The sequence below is a fragment of the Suricata suricatta genome, chromosome 2, assembly GCF_006229205.1.
Source record: "Suricata suricatta isolate VVHF042 chromosome 2, meerkat_22Aug2017_6uvM2_HiC, whole genome shotgun sequence".
NCBI classification, from domain to species: Eukaryota; Metazoa; Chordata; class Mammalia; order Carnivora; family Herpestidae; genus Suricata; species Suricata suricatta.
In genome coordinates, this window is record NC_043701.1 from 29,777,687 (window position 1) to 29,798,473 (window position 20,787).

General features: G+C 35.4%; 1 protein-coding gene across 1 annotated transcript in view; it reads right to left on the reverse strand.

Moving 5' to 3' along the window:
• Positions 1–20,747, reverse strand: part of KCND2 (potassium voltage-gated channel subfamily D member 2) — a 468,460-nt gene extending 447,713 nt beyond the window's left edge. The window contains exons 1-2 of the mRNA XM_029924404.1: positions 20,571–20,747; positions 18,593–20,074 (exon numbers count right to left, since the gene is read on the reverse strand). Coding sequence (XP_029780264.1) covers positions 18,593–19,707 — 1,115 coding nt within the window. The 5' untranslated portion in view covers positions 19,708–20,074; positions 20,571–20,747. The remainder of the gene's footprint in view (positions 1–18,592; positions 20,075–20,570) is intronic.
• Positions 20,748–20,787: the final 40 nt, after the last annotated feature.

Sequence of the window (20,787 nt, forward strand, 5' to 3'; positions counted from 1 at the left end):
ACACATAAGAAAGGTAAAAGCCCAAATATGAGAACAAATATAAGTGATAAGTGAAGACATTATTATTTGTTATGATGATTACTTTTAAATCCACTCATAGCAGAATTTATTAAGATTTAAAAAGTGACAAGTGACTCCAGTTTTTGTTCAGTCAACATTCAACAGATATTTTAGCACCAAATTAATCTATATGCTGTGCTCAGAATATGCCCTGCATTTTTTTTTCCACCACTGCGACTTTGCTTATGTCAGATAAGGAAACTCCTCTATCCCCTATGACTGTCATCACTAATTGGTCATGGCACCCATTACTGGTGACCCTGGACATGCCTGAGAATTTTTCTCATCAGTCACACAGGAAACATCCAAATTCTAAAAGAGTTAGCATAGAAGAAAAAATTATAATATTTATATTTTCATAGATCTTAATATGGAAGAGTGAGTAGTGTGCCTGTTACTATACATCTAATGGTTTTGCATTAGACTTAGAAATATTCTCTACATGGCCATTACTTATGCTGATTGTCCATAAAAGCTAAGGGCATAATATTTCCTGATGGCATAAATCAGGAAATTATTGTCTGAAGCTCAGAAGCATGGTCCAGGGTAGATATGTATAGTTATGAGCCAACAACATAGACATGAGAGACACAGTACAGATATGTAGGGGAATTCTTTAAATGGTTAAGGAAAATGTATAAGGATTTAGAAAACAGTTTTATAGAACAACCTATTAGCATATTTTTAAAGTGCCTATGAATAAAATATTTTTTAAAAGTATCAAAATTCTAATAGTTTATTTCATATGCTATTTGTTTAAATGTATGTTTAAGCTGAAGACTTTGGACCAGTGGAAATTTTACTTCTGTATGCTTATGTGTCCAAGGATGTGTAGCTGAAAGAGAAGTAGCTAGAAAATACAGATGACTATTGAACAACATGGGTTTGAATTTCAAAGGTCCATTTACACATGGATTTTCTTCTATCAATACAGTTGAGTACCTTAAATGTATTTTTTCTTCCTTATGATTTTCTTAAAAACATTTTCTTTTCTCTAGCTTACTTGATTGTAAGAATATAGTATATAAGACATATACAAAATATGTGTGCATAGACTGTCCGTGTGTTCATAGACTATTCATGTTACGGGTAAAGCTTTCAGTCAACAGTAGGCTATTAGTAGTAGCTAAGTTTTAGAGGAATCAAAAATTATATGCAGACTTTCGACTGTGCATGGGGGGGGGGTGGTATCAGCACCCCTAAACCCCACATGGGGTTCAAGGGTCAACTGTTCAACATTCAAGGTCAACTGTTTTATTAGTGATGTAAGTTCCCAAAATGAATTGGACTTTTAACTCTACAGTAAAAAGAAAAAAATAAAATAAACCTTTATTCAGTATCTGAAATCCACAAAGCAATGTTCTAGACATTGTTATAAAACCTGTGGGGGAGATTTCAACTCAAGTCTGAGGTTCTTTGAAGAGAGAACTTTTGTCAGCAGGCATATTGAGGCACTTTATCTACAGGTAGAGCATTATAGATCCATGGATTTCTTTTTTTTCCTTATTTGGTTCCTAGAGATACTATAAATAAACAAAAATACAATGCAAGCTTGGAAACAAATTGCTGTAAACTATGCCTAGCTCTTCAGTAAAACCAATTTCTCTTAACTAAAAGAAAGGTGAAAAAGAATTATTGATCAAATTAAAATGTATCTTGGACTGAAAGTGAAAACCAAATAAACAAACAAAAACCCATTTCTTTCCAATATTCCAGATTCTACTAGCAGATCAGAACTTCCAAGCATGGAATGTGTGGTATTTGGCAGATATTTAATTCTGGCCTAAGGTGCAGGGAAGAGACAGCTGTTGCTTTTGGCCAATCCACTGATCTTTTCTGCAGGAAGATAAGAGAACTTATTTATTTTGTGTCTCAAGGCTCAAATCTTTGGTAGAAGCATAAAGTTCTTTTACAGGGATACGTGACTAGGGACATTAATTTTCTGCTGAATCTTTTCTGATATTTTCCCAGAAGAACTTCACATATCAAGATTCAGACTTGTTCCTCAGAACATGTTCTACTGTGCTTGGCTCTAGCTTTTTATTTTAGCTAAAAGGGTTTGCCTGATTTTTAAATGTTACTTCTAGCTGTTTGAACTTAAACATGTTTTTACTAGAGTAGTTTAATTTTGTTTTCATGTCTTCCATTTTATTGAGTAATTATATAGCATATTCTGATTTACCTCTTGCCAGCAGGAATCAAAGTGTGGTAAGTCAAGGGAGACCGTTGATGCATGGTTTGGAAAAATACTACTGTTTATGTCTATACAGGTGGTATCCACCACAAAGCAGGGGCCCCACTAACCCAGACCATTCCTTAACCCATTGTAAGAGTCAGATTATCTCCTTCCACATCTTTCCCCATTTCCCTCTCTCCCTTTCCATATATATTCTGTTCAGGAAAAGAAACATTACAGAGGGATTGTAAGACTCTCCTTCCTACTTATCTGATTGGGGATAAACTTGTATCATATAAATTATCTCACTGCAAACCAAAATTTCAAAATGTCATCTCAGACCTTCTGATCTTAATACTAAGCAACATCTGAATCTGAACATTCTATTTATCAGAACTTTTATAACTGAATTATAACTTTTGACTACAGTTTTATTCTTTTTACAAAGGTTGATGACCAGAAATCTTGTAATCACAACTAATCACACAGCACCTTCCAAGGCAAAAAGTGACTTTCAATTCCTGACCATATTAATCTTCAATCAGCCTGTGACAAAGTAGTTCGTCCTGCACCTAGGCCTTGTGGGAAAATAACTTACTGCACACTTTCCTATATCTATCAGGAAATAATGCAAAGTAGTTTTGGAAAGGCTAACATCATGAAGTCAATTAAAATGCTCAACATCAAATTAGCCATTCAGTAGATTTTTACCTAAAACCTCTCTTTATGCTCCATTATGATCTAAGAATCCACCAGTAATTTGATTTCTATATATTTTTTAATGTTTATTTATTTATTCTGTGAGAGAGAAAGAGAACATGCATGGGTGGGGATGGGGTTAGGGTGGGAATCCCAAGCAGGGCTCAAACTTACCAACTGTGAGATCATGACCAAGGGTTGGAGGCTTAGCCAACTGAGCCACCCAGGTAAGCCTGTTTTCTATCTTTAGATATTCCAGGTTGAAATCTCTAACATGTTATTAAAAATTATCCTCTTTGGAACCTAAATCCTTACAAATCAACTTTCTATTTATAAGATAAAAGAGAGGGAAAAAAGGGGGAAAAAAAGGACTTAGCCAAAGAAAATTCTCATCTCATGAGATTTAGACTATCTTCATGAAGGGTATTATTGTTATGTTCCTCATAAGCTTTTCCCTTCATCTGGGTCTTTGATCCAAGACTCCACATCCTTTATTTTCATTATGATCAACTTGTCAGTTAACTTGGGCCTCCACCCATCCCTGACAGTTAAGAAATCAGTAACTTTAAAAGCTTACAACTTTAAATTCCCCAGAGGAAGCAGTTGTGTCTTCTTTATGCCAGTTATTCTCCAGAATACTAGTACTAATGGTTATTATCCATGAAACCTTACTTCTTAGCATAAGATAGAATGGAGCTTTTGCAATAAATAGGTTATCACCTATATTCAAGATTATTGAATTTCTCTCTATGTTTCTCTCTACTTGTTCGTTAAGTAATACTGAAAACTATCACTTTTAGCTCACTTTCTGGAACATTATTTTACATGGTTTATTTTTACTTCATTTCAAAATTTTAACTCAGGGTCAGTAATATTCCAGGATGATAAAGTAGAGATAGGCTCAAGATACATTCTTCCAGATCAGTGGTTCTTAAAATTTGATGTGAGAAGTAAAAATGCATTGTCATGGTTCCCATCTGCAGAGATTATTTGTTTTAGGTGAATGACAAGGATACGCATTTTTATTAAGTGTCCAGGTGGATCCTAATTCTGGTAGCCTTCAGTCCACAGCGAAAAACATCACTCAAAATAGGTTCGACTCTACATATGAATCTTGTTATGTGGAATTCACATATTTTGATCATATCACTTATATTTCCCATGAAAACGCCTTTATCTTCTTATAATATTATGTACTTTGCATAAAAAGGCCAAATCAAAAATAGTTCTAAATATTTTGTGAAACTATTGGTGCAGACACTGTTCATTAGGTTGGTAAATAACGAGCTTATAAGGATATACTACTTCTTCTAAAACAAAACAAAAAAAACACATAAAACAAACTCCTCAAAAAGTAAGATACTTTCCTTTCTTGGGTAAATCGAGCTGTGAAACATGCTACACTTTCTTTTTTTTCTTTGGCTGCCAGGAAATTCAGAGCTGATTTTAGGCTCACTAATGCCTTATTTCACATAATTGTTTTTCCTCATAACTTCCCCTTCATCTTTAACACTTGGCACTTGTTTATTTAATCTTTTGGTTCACTTGACAGTAAATTGTTGCATATCCTCTTTGAAAATTGGCAGAGTTAAACAAATCATAAAGGAATAATTAAGCATATAATGTCAAAACAAGTTTGCCAGATGCATAAAATTTTTATAATTTGGTTACCCATATTCAGTAACTGTTGAATTTTCAACAAAATGTTTTATAGGGTGATTCAGAATTCCAGTTTCTAAATAGGAAATCCCTCTTGACTTAAGGTGTGTCTTCAATCAGTATCTCTTCATTTTCAAAAATCCTTTCCTGTCTAATTTTCCATTCAGTGACCCACTAGGGACTTCTTTCCCCTTCTATTCCTAGTTCCCTTCCCCTTCTCTCCCTTTCTTCCTTTCTTCCTTCCTTCCAAGCTGTACATTCTTAATGTCTACAATTTGAGGAGTTTGGGGATAAGTATACACCCATGAAACTATTACCAGCATCGAGACCACAGACATATTCATTCCCTCCCAAAGTTTCTTCCTGTTTCCTTACTCCTTTGTCTTATGCAAAAAGTACTACATTTCATATCAATATCATATATTTAATAATAATAATAATTTAATAGTAATCCTTCATATAGCACATATTAGGAAGGTACTATTCTATTTTATATATTTTATATTTCTAAGAATATTACATATTTACATATTTACATTTACTTCCCATAGAAGTCCTATGAGATAGGTATTGCTAATCCTTTTTTACAAATTAGGAATCTCAGGTAAACAGAATTTAAGTAACTTAATCAATAATATTGAGCTGATATTTAAATCCAGGCCATTTCTAATATATTACCATCTATATTTAAGACCTTTTGAGTGAGTCATCAAAAGGGTTACTGTAGGAGAAGAGATCTAATTTTAAGTAACATCTGGTACAATTTTTATATAGAAAAAATATGAAAGGAAAGACCTCAAATGTCATGAGTCTTTTTTTAACAGAAATTCTGCAGGCTAATGGCAAGAAAAAAATACAAAAAGGTACAAAATGAAGTATAAAATTGTTGTTCCCCCACTTCTTAAAAACATTATCACCAAAAGTTCATCTTGTGTCCTCCCAGAAAAATAAGAGTATGTATGCATCAACTTATGTACATATATATAATTCTTATTTATTTATTTATATTCATACATTTTGTAACCATGTATGTTTTGTGCTTTTAAAATATATTTAAGTTTATATTATATATTAATACATATTTTAGTAATATTTAAAATAACAGATATAGATCCAGAGACTTGACAGTGTTTAATTGTGGAAAACAATGAGGAGATAGAAGTAAAAGTAATATGAATGACATAGTGACTTCTTAGTTTATCCAAGGTTTGGCTTCAAATATTATATTTCAGAGAACACTGCTTAAATTTGCTACTTGACTGACAAAACAACTTCTTTTAATTTTGAAATAAAATAATCTTACTTTTCATTTAGGTGATTATAAAGGTATTGGACCCTTCACATTAAAATAATAAAAGTTCTCTATGAATCCATAGGCACTTTACTTTTCACTGCTCTAAAACCATGCTAATCCTGAATAAATAAAGTGCTTTTTTCCATAGAGAAGAGTTTATGGCCATTGTGTAAATTACATTCTTTTCTTTTTTATGAGAATATTTACTGTTATCTTCTGACATTTTATATCAAATTCATGTAATTTTCAAAGCCAAAAGCACAAATACTATATTAAAAAAAAAAACTGATGGGCACCTGGGTGGCTCAGTCAGTTAAGTGTCTGACTTCAGCTCAGGTCATGATCTCACGGTTCGTGGGTTCAATCCCCGCATTGGGCTCTGTGCTGACAGCTTGGAGCCTGGAACCTGCTTTGGATTCTGTGTCTTCCTATCTCTTTCTACCCCTCCCCTGACCACACTGTCTCTTTCTGTCTCTCAAAAATAAATAAAAATGTTAAAATATATAATAAAAAAAGAAAAAGAAAAAAGATCAACATATATACACTGTAAGTTATTTATGATTTTCAAAACACTTGCCTTCTATTGCAAACAAAAAAAACCTGCAAGCTCATTCATAAAGAGTTGGAAATAATAATCATTTTAATTTCCGTATTTAAGAATTTCCTGAAATGAAGGTAATTTCCTCTTGGCATTTATTCATACATCCTGTTTCACAGTAATGTATCTCCTTCTAAATGTCTAGGAGATGCCTTGAAATTAGCACAAATTTTTGTAACTGCAGTAATATTGTGATAAATTAGACAATATCAATGGCGAGATGTACACATTTGTAGAAAGTTATATGTAACATTTTATAAGATACCATAAAGTGTCAGAAAACCAACTGAATATGAATTTCAATCCTCATTCTTAATTTTACACAAATGAGTAAACCAAAGCCTTGCAAGATATTTTCAGGTTTTATGTTTTCATAAAATTAGCCTTGAGTTCAACCACAAGGTTGAAGTTAACCAAATATTTCACATTGTGAAAATATAAATGCAGTGTTTACCGGAGTAAATCTTTTTGGGTTGAAAGAAAAAGAAAAACTCCAACTATGAATCATGGAGTTAAATGCAATGCAAGTTAGGATATTGCTACAATTATATTACCTGCTCATTTCAAAAAGATCAGGGTAAAAATAGTGCCAATATAAAAACCATTCTTAATTTCTTCACAGTAACTTATATCTAACCATATGTACTTCCTCTTCTCATCACATCACACTGCCTCATAGAAATCATCTTTTTTGAAATTCTATTTATCTGTACCTAATGGAAGTGTCAATTGATGCTGCACCTTTGGAAAAATTGGCTATATCTCCAAAGTTAAACAATTTCATTTCAGGTTATATATGTAAGAGAAACGTACATGCATGCCAACAATTTGCATATAAGCACTCCTCAAAAACAAACAAACAAACAAACAAGCAACAAACCTAGAACCAACCTGAAAGTCATCATCAAGAGAGTCAAGAGAGTGGTTGAATAAACTGTGGAATAATCACATAATGGAAATGAGATACTATATAGTAGCCAAAAAAATGAATGACAATGAATAGAAAGTTTGATGATATATTATACAAAAGAACCCAAAAGACTTTGTACACCATGATATACTTTCATAAAGTTAACAAGATCTCCCAATTAAAAATGTCATTTCAAGAATGATAATTCTAGGATATAGGATAGGATATAGGATGCTGGTTATCTCCCGCAGAGAAAGACAGGGGGACACAATGGGAAAAAGAGGTGCTAATGGTTAGATATAAGTTAATATCAATGATAGAGCTTTAGTTTGGAGATAAGCTGACTTGTGCTATTACATTACTAAAATTTACTAAACAAATAAAATGAGAGAAGGCTATAAATGAATGATAGAAGTGTGTTATGAAAAAGGATAATAATTAGTTAAATTCTATAGAATTAGTTAAATTCTACAAAACAAAAGCAATGCATCTTGGCTTAGCTCTTTAAGCTCATAGTATCAAAGGCTTAGCTCTTTTAAATATGTTATTGTGAAATGTAAGGCATTCTCTTAGGATTTGTCAAATAGGGTTCATCTTAAAGATTTCTCCTAAAGTAAGTAAGTATCTGCTTACTATCTAATTTTTCAGAATATTAACTTGTTTAAAAATTCAAGGGAATTAAAAAAGCAGTTGTTTTCCCTATAGTAATTTCAGGGATAAAAATGACATATTATATGTTTTTCAAATTAGAAATGTATTATTGAGACAAGATTGAGACTATCCATTTAAAATACATTCTTTCTTATGGTGTTTACATGAAAAATATTTTAAAATATTCTTTCATTTGGACCTTAATACGTCTTTTCATTTAATAGAGTAAACATAACATGATATTTTTGGGATCAAATTAGGAAAGCATTTGATTTTCCAAAATTTGAATTACTACTTTTCAGACTGAATCAAGTCACACAAATGATTTGAGACTGATTTCACAAGCTGCTTTTAATACTGCTGATATTAAAATGAACAAAATAATAACTTTAGATAATTGCCTAAATTCAGAATTGAGGAATATCTAGGTGGCTCAGCTGGTTAAGTGGCTGACTCTTGATCGTGGCTCAGATCATGAATTCACGGCTTCTTAGTTCAAGGCCTGCATCAAGCCCCACACTGACAGCATAGAGCCTGCTTGGGATTCTCTCTCTTTTTCTCTCTGTCCCTCCCCAACTGCTGTGTCCTCTCTCTCTCTCTCTCCAAATAAACAAATATATATTTTAAATAAATAAATAATTAAATAAAATTCAGTATTGAAACTTCAATTTAATAAGTAAATCTCTTTAGTTTGAATAAGACTTAACATGTAGCAGACGACCGAGGGAAGAATGACAGGATAAAATTGTATGAATTTATTAATCTACATTACTAGTTCATAGTCCCCCATTAGACTATAAATTTTACATATATAATTTATCATCTAATGAGGGAATATATAAAACCTTCTATCTAATAGAGGATTATGACCTAGTTATATATATGTACACTAGTTAGTTTTATTATTCTGTTTTGTTTATGATAGTTTGTTTAATCATAACAATAGGTTATACCATAAAGAAATATGGAGGAAAAAGACTTCTAGTGAACTGTGCTCTAAAGAGCATTAGAATTCAAAAGATCTAGAAATCATGCTTTTGTTTTTCCACTAACTAGCTTTGTGATTTGTTTTCTAGTATTTTCCAAGTATAAATTGAGATGTTTCCACAAGATGATTTCTTAAGATCTTTGCAAATCAAATTTCTCTGAAGCAGAAAATCAAACATTAGTGAAATCCATTAGATACATTGTTTTCTGACCCAATAGTGTCCAATATTCATTACTTACTAAGTTGATCTAAGTGAAGAAAAATACAAATACATGTGTTTGTTTTTCATTCCCAAACACGAGATTTTGGAAGAACTGGAAATGAAAGTTCCACAGTGTGATTCAAAACAATATACATAATAAGGTTTTCTTTTTACGAAATGTATTAGAACGGGATAGGGTTAGATAGTTCCCATTTCCACATCAAGATGAAAACAAACTAGTTCTCCATCAAAAAAAAAAAAAGTCTAGTAGTTATGACAATGTAAGTGTCATTAACAACTTCATATGCAAAGGACAGGAACATCAGGACTTTTTCCTTTGTGATGCCCCTCATGAATCCTAGCTTACAACCATCAGAAATCCAGTCTCCAGATAGAAGTACTGGGCAGGATGCGGAATGATCTGCGGGACAGATGTTTTAATGCAAACAGAATGTCAAGGTGAGATGGCATGCTGAGTTCCCTTAGAGTCAGGTACTATTTCCGTAAGTTGCTTGTCTAGGAAATTCACTTTTTTTTTTTTAATGTTTATGCTGTCAATCCAGTTCTTGTTCTTCCAGACGCAAGTTCTCTCCATGAAGCACGGTGATTCTTACCAAAGCACTGCCTCTGTAAGTTTTCATTTCATTTATATCAGCCACATGCATGGTTCCAATTTGACTTGGTTTTAAATATACATATCATATCCTCTGGCAATTTTCAAGACCTGTAAACTATTTTTTCTTTCAAACTCACAACAAAACACCTGAAGAAGGATACATGTACCTACCACAAAGTGAGAAAAAAAGAAATGGAAATATTCATGAATTCTGGTTTTTTTCAGGACATAATGAGCATGCATTAGAGAGATTCAAGAATCAATGCAGATATAATATCCTTGAACACTAACATTAGAACTGACAACTGTAAGTCCGGAAATCTATATTCAAAATAAATAATAATCCCCAGTCACTTCCCAGATAGCTCCACATCTATTGAGAAACACTTCTATCTTTTCAGCTCAAGTGTGGAATTCATTTTCTCATTTGCACTAGTTTTATTTTTGTCAGTTGGGAATACTTTAATCATGCATTCTTATAAAATACTTCATTTTTTCTGAAAAATCTCATGAATAATTGGATATAAATTTTAAGTTAAGGTACGTATAGTGAATCTAACAAATGATGAGGATTTATACATGTGAGGAAATTAATGTTACAATGACCATTTAAAAATGTTAAATGTTTCAGAGCTTGTGCTTATTTTAATACAAAAATCTGCTACCAAGACCCTCCCGCCCTCTGTTTTAATCCCAGGGGCCTCAGGTGGAATACACCAAGCCCCATCCTTCACCCAAAGCTCTTTATCCAGGTATTCACAGACCTCCAGCCCTTCCGCTAGCCATCAGCTCAGATAGTCTCATTACAAGGGTCTTCGTCTCTTTTCCAAAACAATACCCTTCTTAACCCAGATTATTTTGTTTGTAGCACCCATCAGTACTCGGTATGGTTTTCTTTCTGCCTTTGCCACTAGAATACGGGGTTCTTGAGGTCAGGAAATTGGCAGTTATGTTTAATGCTGTGGCCAGTGACAGGTAGTAAGTGATCAACAAAAGTCTGTTAAATTGAAACCAACTCTATGAGTCATATTTTGATTTCCTGAGAGTATATGCTACTGGTAAAACTCTGGGTTTCCAAAAGCACTATTATTGTTATTCTTAGAAGCGAAGGGAATGAGAAAGATGGAAGAATCAGGCCCACATGAGAGCAAAAAGACAAGCCCTTTCATTTTTAGAACAAAACCTTCCCATTCTATTTGACATTATTTCAACTGTCATCCTACTCTTTCAATGTTATTTTTTCTCATTATTAACTTCTGATAATTCACTGCTTGGTCTCCCCATACTTTTTATAATTCGGATCTTCTTTATATAACAGACATGTCAAAAGTCCCAATGCAAAATGCAGCACCATGCCAGAATGTGGATCTACACATATGTGTACATTTTACATACCTGCCTTTTAATTGCTTCAAACAGGAACTTCTCTCGGATAGACTACATTTATCGTATATGTCATTTATAGACAATGCTTCCCTATTTTTAAACAATTCCATTTTATGTATTAATGAGTGGACCTAGATTATAAAGAAAAGGGCCAGCTCATGTTTACCAGGAGAATTGACATTGAAAGAGAAGGAAGTACATTTCTGTGCTGATTCACTTGCATTATAAAGAATCTCCATACGCTTCCCAGAGGACTTGCAATTTACCAGCCTTCACCAGAAAGCACCCTGATTAAGGAAATCGCCGTGGACAGCCATTAATTCTAACTTTTGAAGAAAATTAATTACAGATCAAAGAGTGGAAGAGTCTTATAGCCCTCCCAAGTCCAAAGAGAAAAATAAAAAGGATAGATTGCAGTACAAAGACAAAATGTTCAAATAATAAACTCCAGTTTTCCCTAACATTGAACAAAGAGAAAGACTAGATTAGTGGATGATGGCTGATGTCAGGATGGCACTGTACCATGGCTGAGAAGCCCTTCATGGTGTGCAGGCATCACCACACACCATGATCTTGCAAAGCCTTAATAGAGATTTTTCTACATTTAGACACTGAACTAGTAGGTAATGAGTCCCCAAAAGGTATGTACCCATACCTCAAAAGCCTTTCAATCTAGTTAGGTAGGCAAGAAGTAAAACCATAACATATATAAAATAATATTATTACTGTCAAATGTAATTCCAACTATAGATGGTGTAGGCAAGGGAGGTGGAGGCTTCCTGAAGAAGATCACTGTGAAGTCTGGCTCTCAAAGGAGAAAATTAAAGGGTAAAAATTCCAACGGGATCTACTGGAGCAAGGAGCAGTGTCAATGTACACAGAAATGTAGAGATAGTATTGCAGTACTGGGGTTTTTTTCAATACCGGACCATATCCCACATTGTCAAATCTAGCTGCTGAGGCCAGCTGTAGAACAATGGCACGCTCTCTCTCTCTCTCTCTCTCTCTCTCTCTCTCTCTCTATATATATATATATATATATATATATATATATATACACACACACACACACACACATATACACATATACATATATAAAATCAGAAAACAGTATAAGATTAAGACATATAGAGACTGAGGGGGAAGTCAAATCATTATTATAGCTCTGAAAGATAAATAATACTTCCTTTTCAGTGACTATTCCTTACTACTCCTGCTCTTTCAATGAAATAGAAGTAAAACTGTATACTTTTAACAAATCGCAGTCCAAATCTTTTTAGGTAATTCAAGCAAAATAATTGACTTATCTTCTTCTTTATTGGGCCAGGCAAAATACTTAACCTCCATATAGTTTGCTTCCAAATGGCCTAAGAGTTCACCAAATAAGAACACATGGTTTTGTTATGTCACCTGGGCACCATTACGCTAAAGCCCAGTACTATGTAAATAAATGCAGGGCTGACAGTGATATACTGAGCAAGGTGCCGGGAGTCACAGAGAGCAGAACTAGGTGAGAAATGCATTATACTATTGAAATAAAAATTCCTTTTCTCACTCTGTAGTATCAGCAGTGATCTCCAGATAGCTATTATTAGATATACCTAGATAATGGTTTAAGGTCTTCAGAAAAAAAAATAAGTGAAAACAATGAAATTAAAAATGCTGCTAATTGGGTAACTATTAGTAAGCCACAAAAAGTTTTATATGTAGAAAATGATGGACTCTAAATGAATAACAGCTAAGTTTCTTTCCACCAGGAATTTAGAAATTAATTAGACATTTGAAGTTCATTAACTCATTTTCAAAGATGAGAATAATTGGGAGAAAAGTTTACACAAATACAAAATACCTGACACCTGAATTAAATGAAGTACCTATACAAATAAAATAAGACCAAGCTAATCTGTAGTCTAAAGGGAAATCCTGAAAGGAAAAAATAAATATCCATATCATAACAGACTCACTGAAAATTAGAAAACAATCCTACTCTAGCATGCTGTGCTGATAGAACACATATTATCTCTTCCTCACATATCTCTGTTTGGCAACCAAGTAAATACTTGTAAAAAAGAAAAGGAGAAATGCTAGGTAAATACACACACATATAAAAGATACATCTACATGTCATGTCAAATACTGCCTATATTTAAATGATGACTAAACAAAATAAAGACAGTTAAGGTTTGGTTACCTTAATGTTAAAAGAAGAATAAATATCACATGTCAACATTTCTTTAAAAGTTCATTTTCAACTCACAACAACTAATACACTCTATAAGGAATTTAATAGTACATGTGCTGCCGAAGTGAGCACAATAAGGAATTTAATAAAAATATATATCACAGTATGCAAAAATATAAATGGATGTCACCACAGCATCCCTCTTTCATCTGAAAGATAAACATCTGGTGCTTCTTGTCTCATAAAGATGTATTTGATTAACACACTAATAATATTTTTGGCAGAAGCTGGCACAGAGGAGAGCAATTCTACCCATTTTTAGTAATAACTGTACAAACCAAAAGTTTCTATTTATTTAAATGATTCTGCAAGATATACTCCCAACATTTCCCAAAGCTATGCAGGCAGAATACTGATGGCTAGCAGGCAAATACTTAAAAGATCATTCTGCTTTTTAGTCATGTGTATTAAACAACATACATGGGTTATGTAATGTATATGTTCTATGTTACAAGATATATAAATGCAACATTTTAATATATTTATATATTATATTTGATATATATAGCACATCTGTATTTACATAAAATATAACATATGTGACATATTTTTATATACAATCCCTCTCCAATCATACTACTCTAAAAGTGGCCAAAATAAAAAATGATTCCAAAAGAAGATACACTGATCTGACAGTGTTAGGAAAACTGCAATGGAAACGATTTTGCTTGTTTCCTAAAACAACAATTTAGTATACCTATTAAAATTAAAATATTGTAATACTAGTTTTTTAGAGTCATATAAATGTACACCTACAGTAAGTTTTCTGGGAGCACAAATGTAATCCTACCATTTTTGTCTCTGATGACAGCACACTTCTTGTTTTCCTAGATTGGTTCAGAAATCTGAAAATAATTTATGCAGTTAAAATCATAAGGTTGCATGTTAAACAAGAACTTCACAGACATGCCATGTCGTAGCTTCCTTTTTCACAGTGAAAATTTAGATAAAAGCAACTTTGGTTTAAAATTTAAAAAGTAGTGGACCACAGAAATTATATATCTCAAGTTTTAAAATTTTATGTCTTGAGTAATACAATCTCTGTTTTTACTTTTTTTTTTTTTTAATTAAATTTAGTTGTTATTTGAGAGCGCAGGAGAGAGAATGCATGCACACGCAGACGGGCAGGAGAGAGAGGGAGAGAAAGAATTCCAAGCAGGCTCCCCCTAGGTGGCGCTGGATCTCACTGAGAGCATGACCTGCGGTAAAACCAAGTCAGACGCTTAACTGACTGAGCCACCCAGGTGCCCCCCAATTCGTTTTTAAAACAAGGGTGTAAATGGTCAGTAATCATGACCGAAAATGCAGATGTTGCCTAGCACACAAGCTTCTCAAAATTTTTAATGCACCACCTGGTACCACTTCTAACTCACAAGTCATGAACCTGAGGTACAATGAATGGTAAACTGATACTGTACCTTGTTAAATATATTTTTTTTACAAAATATTTTTTGATCATTTATAAACGTTTTGAAATTTCCTAAGTTTGGCACTACCACCTGGCTGAAACGTAACTACTGGGTTCTATCTGCCAAAGGTCAGTAGGACAAAAGAGGCGGTCCAGGTTCTTTTCCTCCCAAGGCTGTTTAAGGCAGCAATTAGAGTTCACATTGTGGAAAGGAGGGAGGTGGGGGAGTAAAAGGGTACTGAGGGCCAGCGAAGGCTATCAATATGCACCGAAGGAAAAGATTCACATGGCCACTCAATCTAAACACTGTACTGAAAATTCTTTCTGATACTCTCACTTTTTTTTAAATTGTGCTTTTAGTGTTTTTTACTTTAATAGGAAATGGGTAGGCTTACAATTATACTTCAAAACATGAATTTTACCGGCATATTAAACAACATAACATAACATAACAGTTATGTTATGGTATGGTGATATATTTGAGATTTCAGGGAGCACAAAATTATTAGATGAAGACGCAACAGTTCTAAGACAGACCCACTCATTTCTTCAGCCCAAAACCCAGATGAAATTATTTAAAAGGATCCGAGAGGTAGGTAAGTCTGTACAAAGCTTTTTCTCTCTGTTTTTTTTTTCTCATGTAGATAATGCTTATATGAGCTAGATTTTTGATAACTACCGTTTAGGATTCTGTTTTCACTTCTATTATCACTAATTGATGAATATTAGCTCCATTAACAATAACAGCCAAGTAAAAGAGTTCAGAAAATGTAAGGAGAAATTCTTGGTCATCCATCAGACACAGTTTGATATTAAACTACTGCATATTTTCCAGAAAGTTTATACCTGACACTTCAGCCTGTAAGTATAAAACTACAGGGAAAAAATAAACTCAGGCAGTGGCTTTTGCTGAGTATTTTCTGTTCTTAAATAAAGCTGCTGAGTAACAATGCAACCAAAGACACCAAAAAGCCAGGCTTTTTAAAAACTATTTCTCGGGGTGCCTGGGTGGCTCAGTCAGTTAAGCCTCCGGCTTCGGCTCAGGTCAGATCTCACATTCGTGGGTTCGAGTCCCGCATCGGGCTCTGTGCTGACAGCTAGCTCAGAGCCTGGAGCCTGCTTCTGGTTCTGTGTCTCCTTCTCTCTCTGCCCCTCCCCCTCTCATGCTCTGTCTCTCTCTGTATCAAAAATAAATAAAAAAAACAAAATTAAAAAAAAAACTATTTCTCCAAGAAAATAAAATACATTATAAATACGTTTGGATGAGAAACTGAAGACACCTAAGAAACTTTGCTATATTATAAAGCATATATTTTTGTAAATGTTTACATATATTTTTCAATACATGGATTATAGTTTGATTGCATCAACATTTGTACATCTTAAAAGCATGATTCCATTAGAATCATTAATTAGCTAATTTCTTGAAAATTAAAATTTTCAACTTCAGTGAAACTTAAATCTTAAAAGTAACTTCCATTTTGCTTCCAAGTTTTGAAAAAGTATATATATTTAATTCTTCTAATCTTATGTACAGAACATGTGAACTAAATCCATGTCATAGATATTACTTAGCCATTATGATTCAGTCTTAAATGATTCCAAAAAGATGCTTATAAGTATTTTATTTATATAATAAAGAAAATGTCATTGATGGTTAACACTTCCTCTTTTTTTCCTGAAAATAAACATAAACGTCAACAGAAAAGTCATTTCAGGAAACAAATTTTAAAATAATAATAAATTTTCATGTCTAGAATAGAACTTCTAGCCAGATGAAATTAGCATCTAATCAATATTCATTATAGTAATACCAATATTCAATCATATAGGCAGTATATGGCATTAAAATGATTCACTGATACTTCATGAAAAACACTACCATAGACACCAAATTTTACTATACGTATATATGTGTGTGTGTATATACATATATATATTTCCTTTAATGATTATTTCCTCTGAAAACAGAATTCTCTTTTTATTCATAGGCATTTCTGATTTGAAGTCCTGATAGCGATTTGCACTATCCAATTGTCTTTAACAAAGATTTCAAATGACAAAAAGACAATAAGACCCAAAACCATATACATATATGTAATCCTCTTTGATAAGAAATAAGTTATTCTGTATCACCTTCAAAATTTGTCACAAAATTACCAACACGATAAAAGGACATAGAAGCAGTCGGATATGGATATTCACTGATCTGTGTCTTTAGTGCACCAGTAGGTCTTACGAAATATGTGAGACAAAATCAAAATCATAGTATGGTATTTTAGCTTAGTATAAATTCTTAATTAACTTCACCAAAAAGTCCTCACATATAAAATGTTCCATTAGTTGGCCATATGACACCCTGAGACTTTCTGCTCAACACAGTATGGCTAATAAAATTAAGTTGACTTTAACCACATGGTCATTTAAAGCAGACAATTAGATTAGCCAGACACAAAACTTAAAAAAGCAGCCTTGGGAATAACTTTTGTCCTACAGCCATTACCAAAGCCTTATTGAACTGATTAACTATGCAAGAAAAGCAGCAGAAAGCTGAAGAAAGGGCATTAACATCACTACTTGGCTTACCTAAGAACTCATAAAAGTAAAAGACTCTAACCATTTTATTTTATTAGATCCTATTATATATAAATTCTGCTACTTTTCTGCAGTTTGATTAACATTAATCATCTCCTACTTTGCCTTTTTTCTACCATGTAAAAAAAATCTTAATTCTATCTTCATATTTATTTTTTAAAAAGCATTAATTTGGAATGCCCATTGAGTTGCAAAATACCATTACCCCCAGATAAAGAATACACAGAAAAATTCCAGAAGATAATTAGAATGCACAAAATTCTATAATACAATCGGCCCCTGGTGACCATCAATCTCACCAGATACTACTGCTTTATCTTCTACGGGTATTTAATGGCTATAGTCCCATTGCCTGATGGGATCTGTAGTTTCTAAAAAAAAAAAAATGTGTAAGTGATAGTGGCTTTTTTTGAAACAATGAACTTATAGTCTTAAATATGTTGCAAATAACATTCTACTTCATTTTGTAGAGTTGATCAGTTTCAGCCCTGATATTCTAAAACTGCATACCAAAATGAAACTATCAACCAAAATGAAAATGCATATATATGAATATGTACATATATATTATAAAATCCTTGGATAACGATATCTATAATCCGTTTTATAATGTTGTAAAATAAGAATTGTGGTTCTTAGAAGGAAAATGCATGCCAAAAGTATCCTTTTATATGAAAATAATACTTCAAATATACATGAAAACTTTTCATTTGAATACACTGGAACTCTCTCTAGATATTTCAATATATATCATGCATATTCATACCTTTATTCGGGCACCAATTTTGTTTTTCTCATGGTCATATCTTTATGTGTTGATATATATAATATTATCCTTCCCAATGTTCAGGAATTCTAAAATTATTTTGTGTATTTATCACTTTCAAGCATCCATATTCAACAAATGCCAGCAAATCCCTAAATAACTTCAATCTCTACACCATACCCATTTCGTGGATAAAGAGTACTTAAAACCATTTAGATAATGCTTTCCTAAACCCATTTAGAAAAGAGAAAAAAACATTTCCTCTCAAGGGCATAACCTGTTGGGTCCACAATCACCTCACCTATATTCAATCTCCACCCCATTTCCCTTGATGGCACCTACCCTAGTGTTGTCATGGTGACGATGGTATACCAGAAGGCAGCAGGGATGCTGGTGAACTTGCTGGCGGAAGACCCCTTCTCTGCGTAGAACATGACTGTAGCAAAAATGATGATAGCCATGGTCAGCGAGAAAAGCAAGAAGCCCAATTCGGAGGCGCAGCTCTTGAGCGTGTACCCCAGGATGCGCAGGCCTTGAGAGTGGCGGGAAAACTTAAAGATCCGGAAGACCCGGAAGACTCGGAGCGTGACAAAGGCTCCACTGACATCCTCATTGTCTGTCATCACCAGCCCAATGTAATAAGGCAGGATGGCCACCACGTCTATGATGCTCATGACACTACGCACAAAACGGTAACGACTGGGTGCCGCAGCCAGGCGAAGCAAGTACTCAACGGTGAAGATCATGACGCAGGCTGTATCCAAGCAAAAGAAGGCCACTGCATACCGCTCCCCACAAGGCAGTTCTTTAATGTGACCCGGGCTAGACCCGCATGGCACTGTTTCTACCACATTGGCGATGACTGAGACGGCAATGAAGAAGCCTGTGACATAGTAGAACACCAGGGCCATCGTGCTGGTGTGGGGGTTCTCAAACGCCCGCCAGACCCTCTGTCGAGCGGTCATGGTGGGCAGCGTGCTCTCTCCGGTGTTGTCGGTGTCAGCGTCGTCCTGCAGGCGCTCAGCGTTCTCCCGCCTGCGATCCTTGTACTCCTCGTAACAGCAGTCCCCAATAATCTCTGGGATGAGGCCGAAGAAGGCCAGTTCCTCATCATAAGCAGAGATGCACTCATGGCGAGGATAGTGGAGCTTCCCCGTGCGGTAAAAATTCAAAATATGGCGGAAGATGTCTGGGTCACGGTCAAAAAAATACTGCTGCGTTTCCGGATGGTAGAAAAAGTCCCTCTCCGAACTGCCCAGCAGAGTGTCTGGATAACGTTCCAGGGTGTCCTGCCACGTCTGGAAACGAGTGCCACTCACATTGAGCACAATCAGAGCATCTTGAGTCCTTTTTCTCTCCTGCCTTGGGGGAGCCGGCATGGGCCCGGAGGCCACAGGCATCCACCCAATGGCTGCCGCCCGGGCAAAGGGCAGCCACGCGGCTACACCTGCCGCCATGGTTCCTTGAAGTGGAGGCAAGAAGGACGATCAGGTGTCTACAGTGGGTCAGAGTCGCCAAAGTCACTCACTTCTGCTGTCAAACACAGCACTGAGAAAGGGGGCCTGGAGGTACCACTCCAATCCAAGGTAGGGCTCCTGGTGAAGTCACAGTTCTCGGAAAGGTAAGTTTCCCTCCAACACAGGAATTTGTAGTAAGAAAAAATGTGTGTATATATACAACGTCCTAACAATCACATCCAGCAGAACCTGACCAAACCTCTCCCAGCAGCTGGACCAGGCCACTTCTGGCACAAATAAGTACACAGGTGACTTTAGATGCAGCGATTTCTTCAAACAGGTGTCTCGATTCCTCCTCTGACACAGTCTGGATAATGTAGGATCAGTACGCGTCGTGTAGGATAGAGAAAACGGAGGACAGTCACTCAGTGATGAATTAGAGAACCCTTCCACCTTCCCTTTTAGCTCTTTCAAACCTTCCCTTTCCAAGTGGCCCTTCCCGCCAAAGGAGTCTCAGAGAGGCGACCTGTTGTTGTAGCTTCCGAGATGCGGTCACAGCCGCTGCCCCACGTCTCTTTGGGAGTCCGGTCGCCGCCTCCACTCCTCGGGCCGTATTTGCAGAGATGGAGGTGCTGTGTGGTGGGCACGGTGGGGGGCGTGAATACAGATCCTCCTCCCCCACGTCTACAAGCACCCCCTGTATCGGCCCAAAGCGTTCGCCCAATGGCCCCTTCACTCTCTTTTCAAGTTCAGCCCAGGTGCAGTGTGACAGTAACGGACCCCGGGGCTGGCCGCCGCCGCCGCCGCCGCGGCAGCAGCAGCAGCCGCCTCCGCGCGGAACGCGCCTCGCTCGCGGTACGTACCTGGCGAAGTGCGCGCCGGGGCTGAGTTGCACCGAGACTTTCTCCTCGCCGTGCCCCCGGAAAGGGAAAAGCAGAGAAAGCAGCTCCCGAGCAGCCGAATCCGAGGCGCCCAGAGGGCATAAATAAAGCTCCAGCGAGCTCTTCTTCCCCTTCCCCCAACCCTCTGGGCTTCCCTCCTCCTTTTCACCTTCCAAAAGCCAGGCGCAGGCGAGCCGAG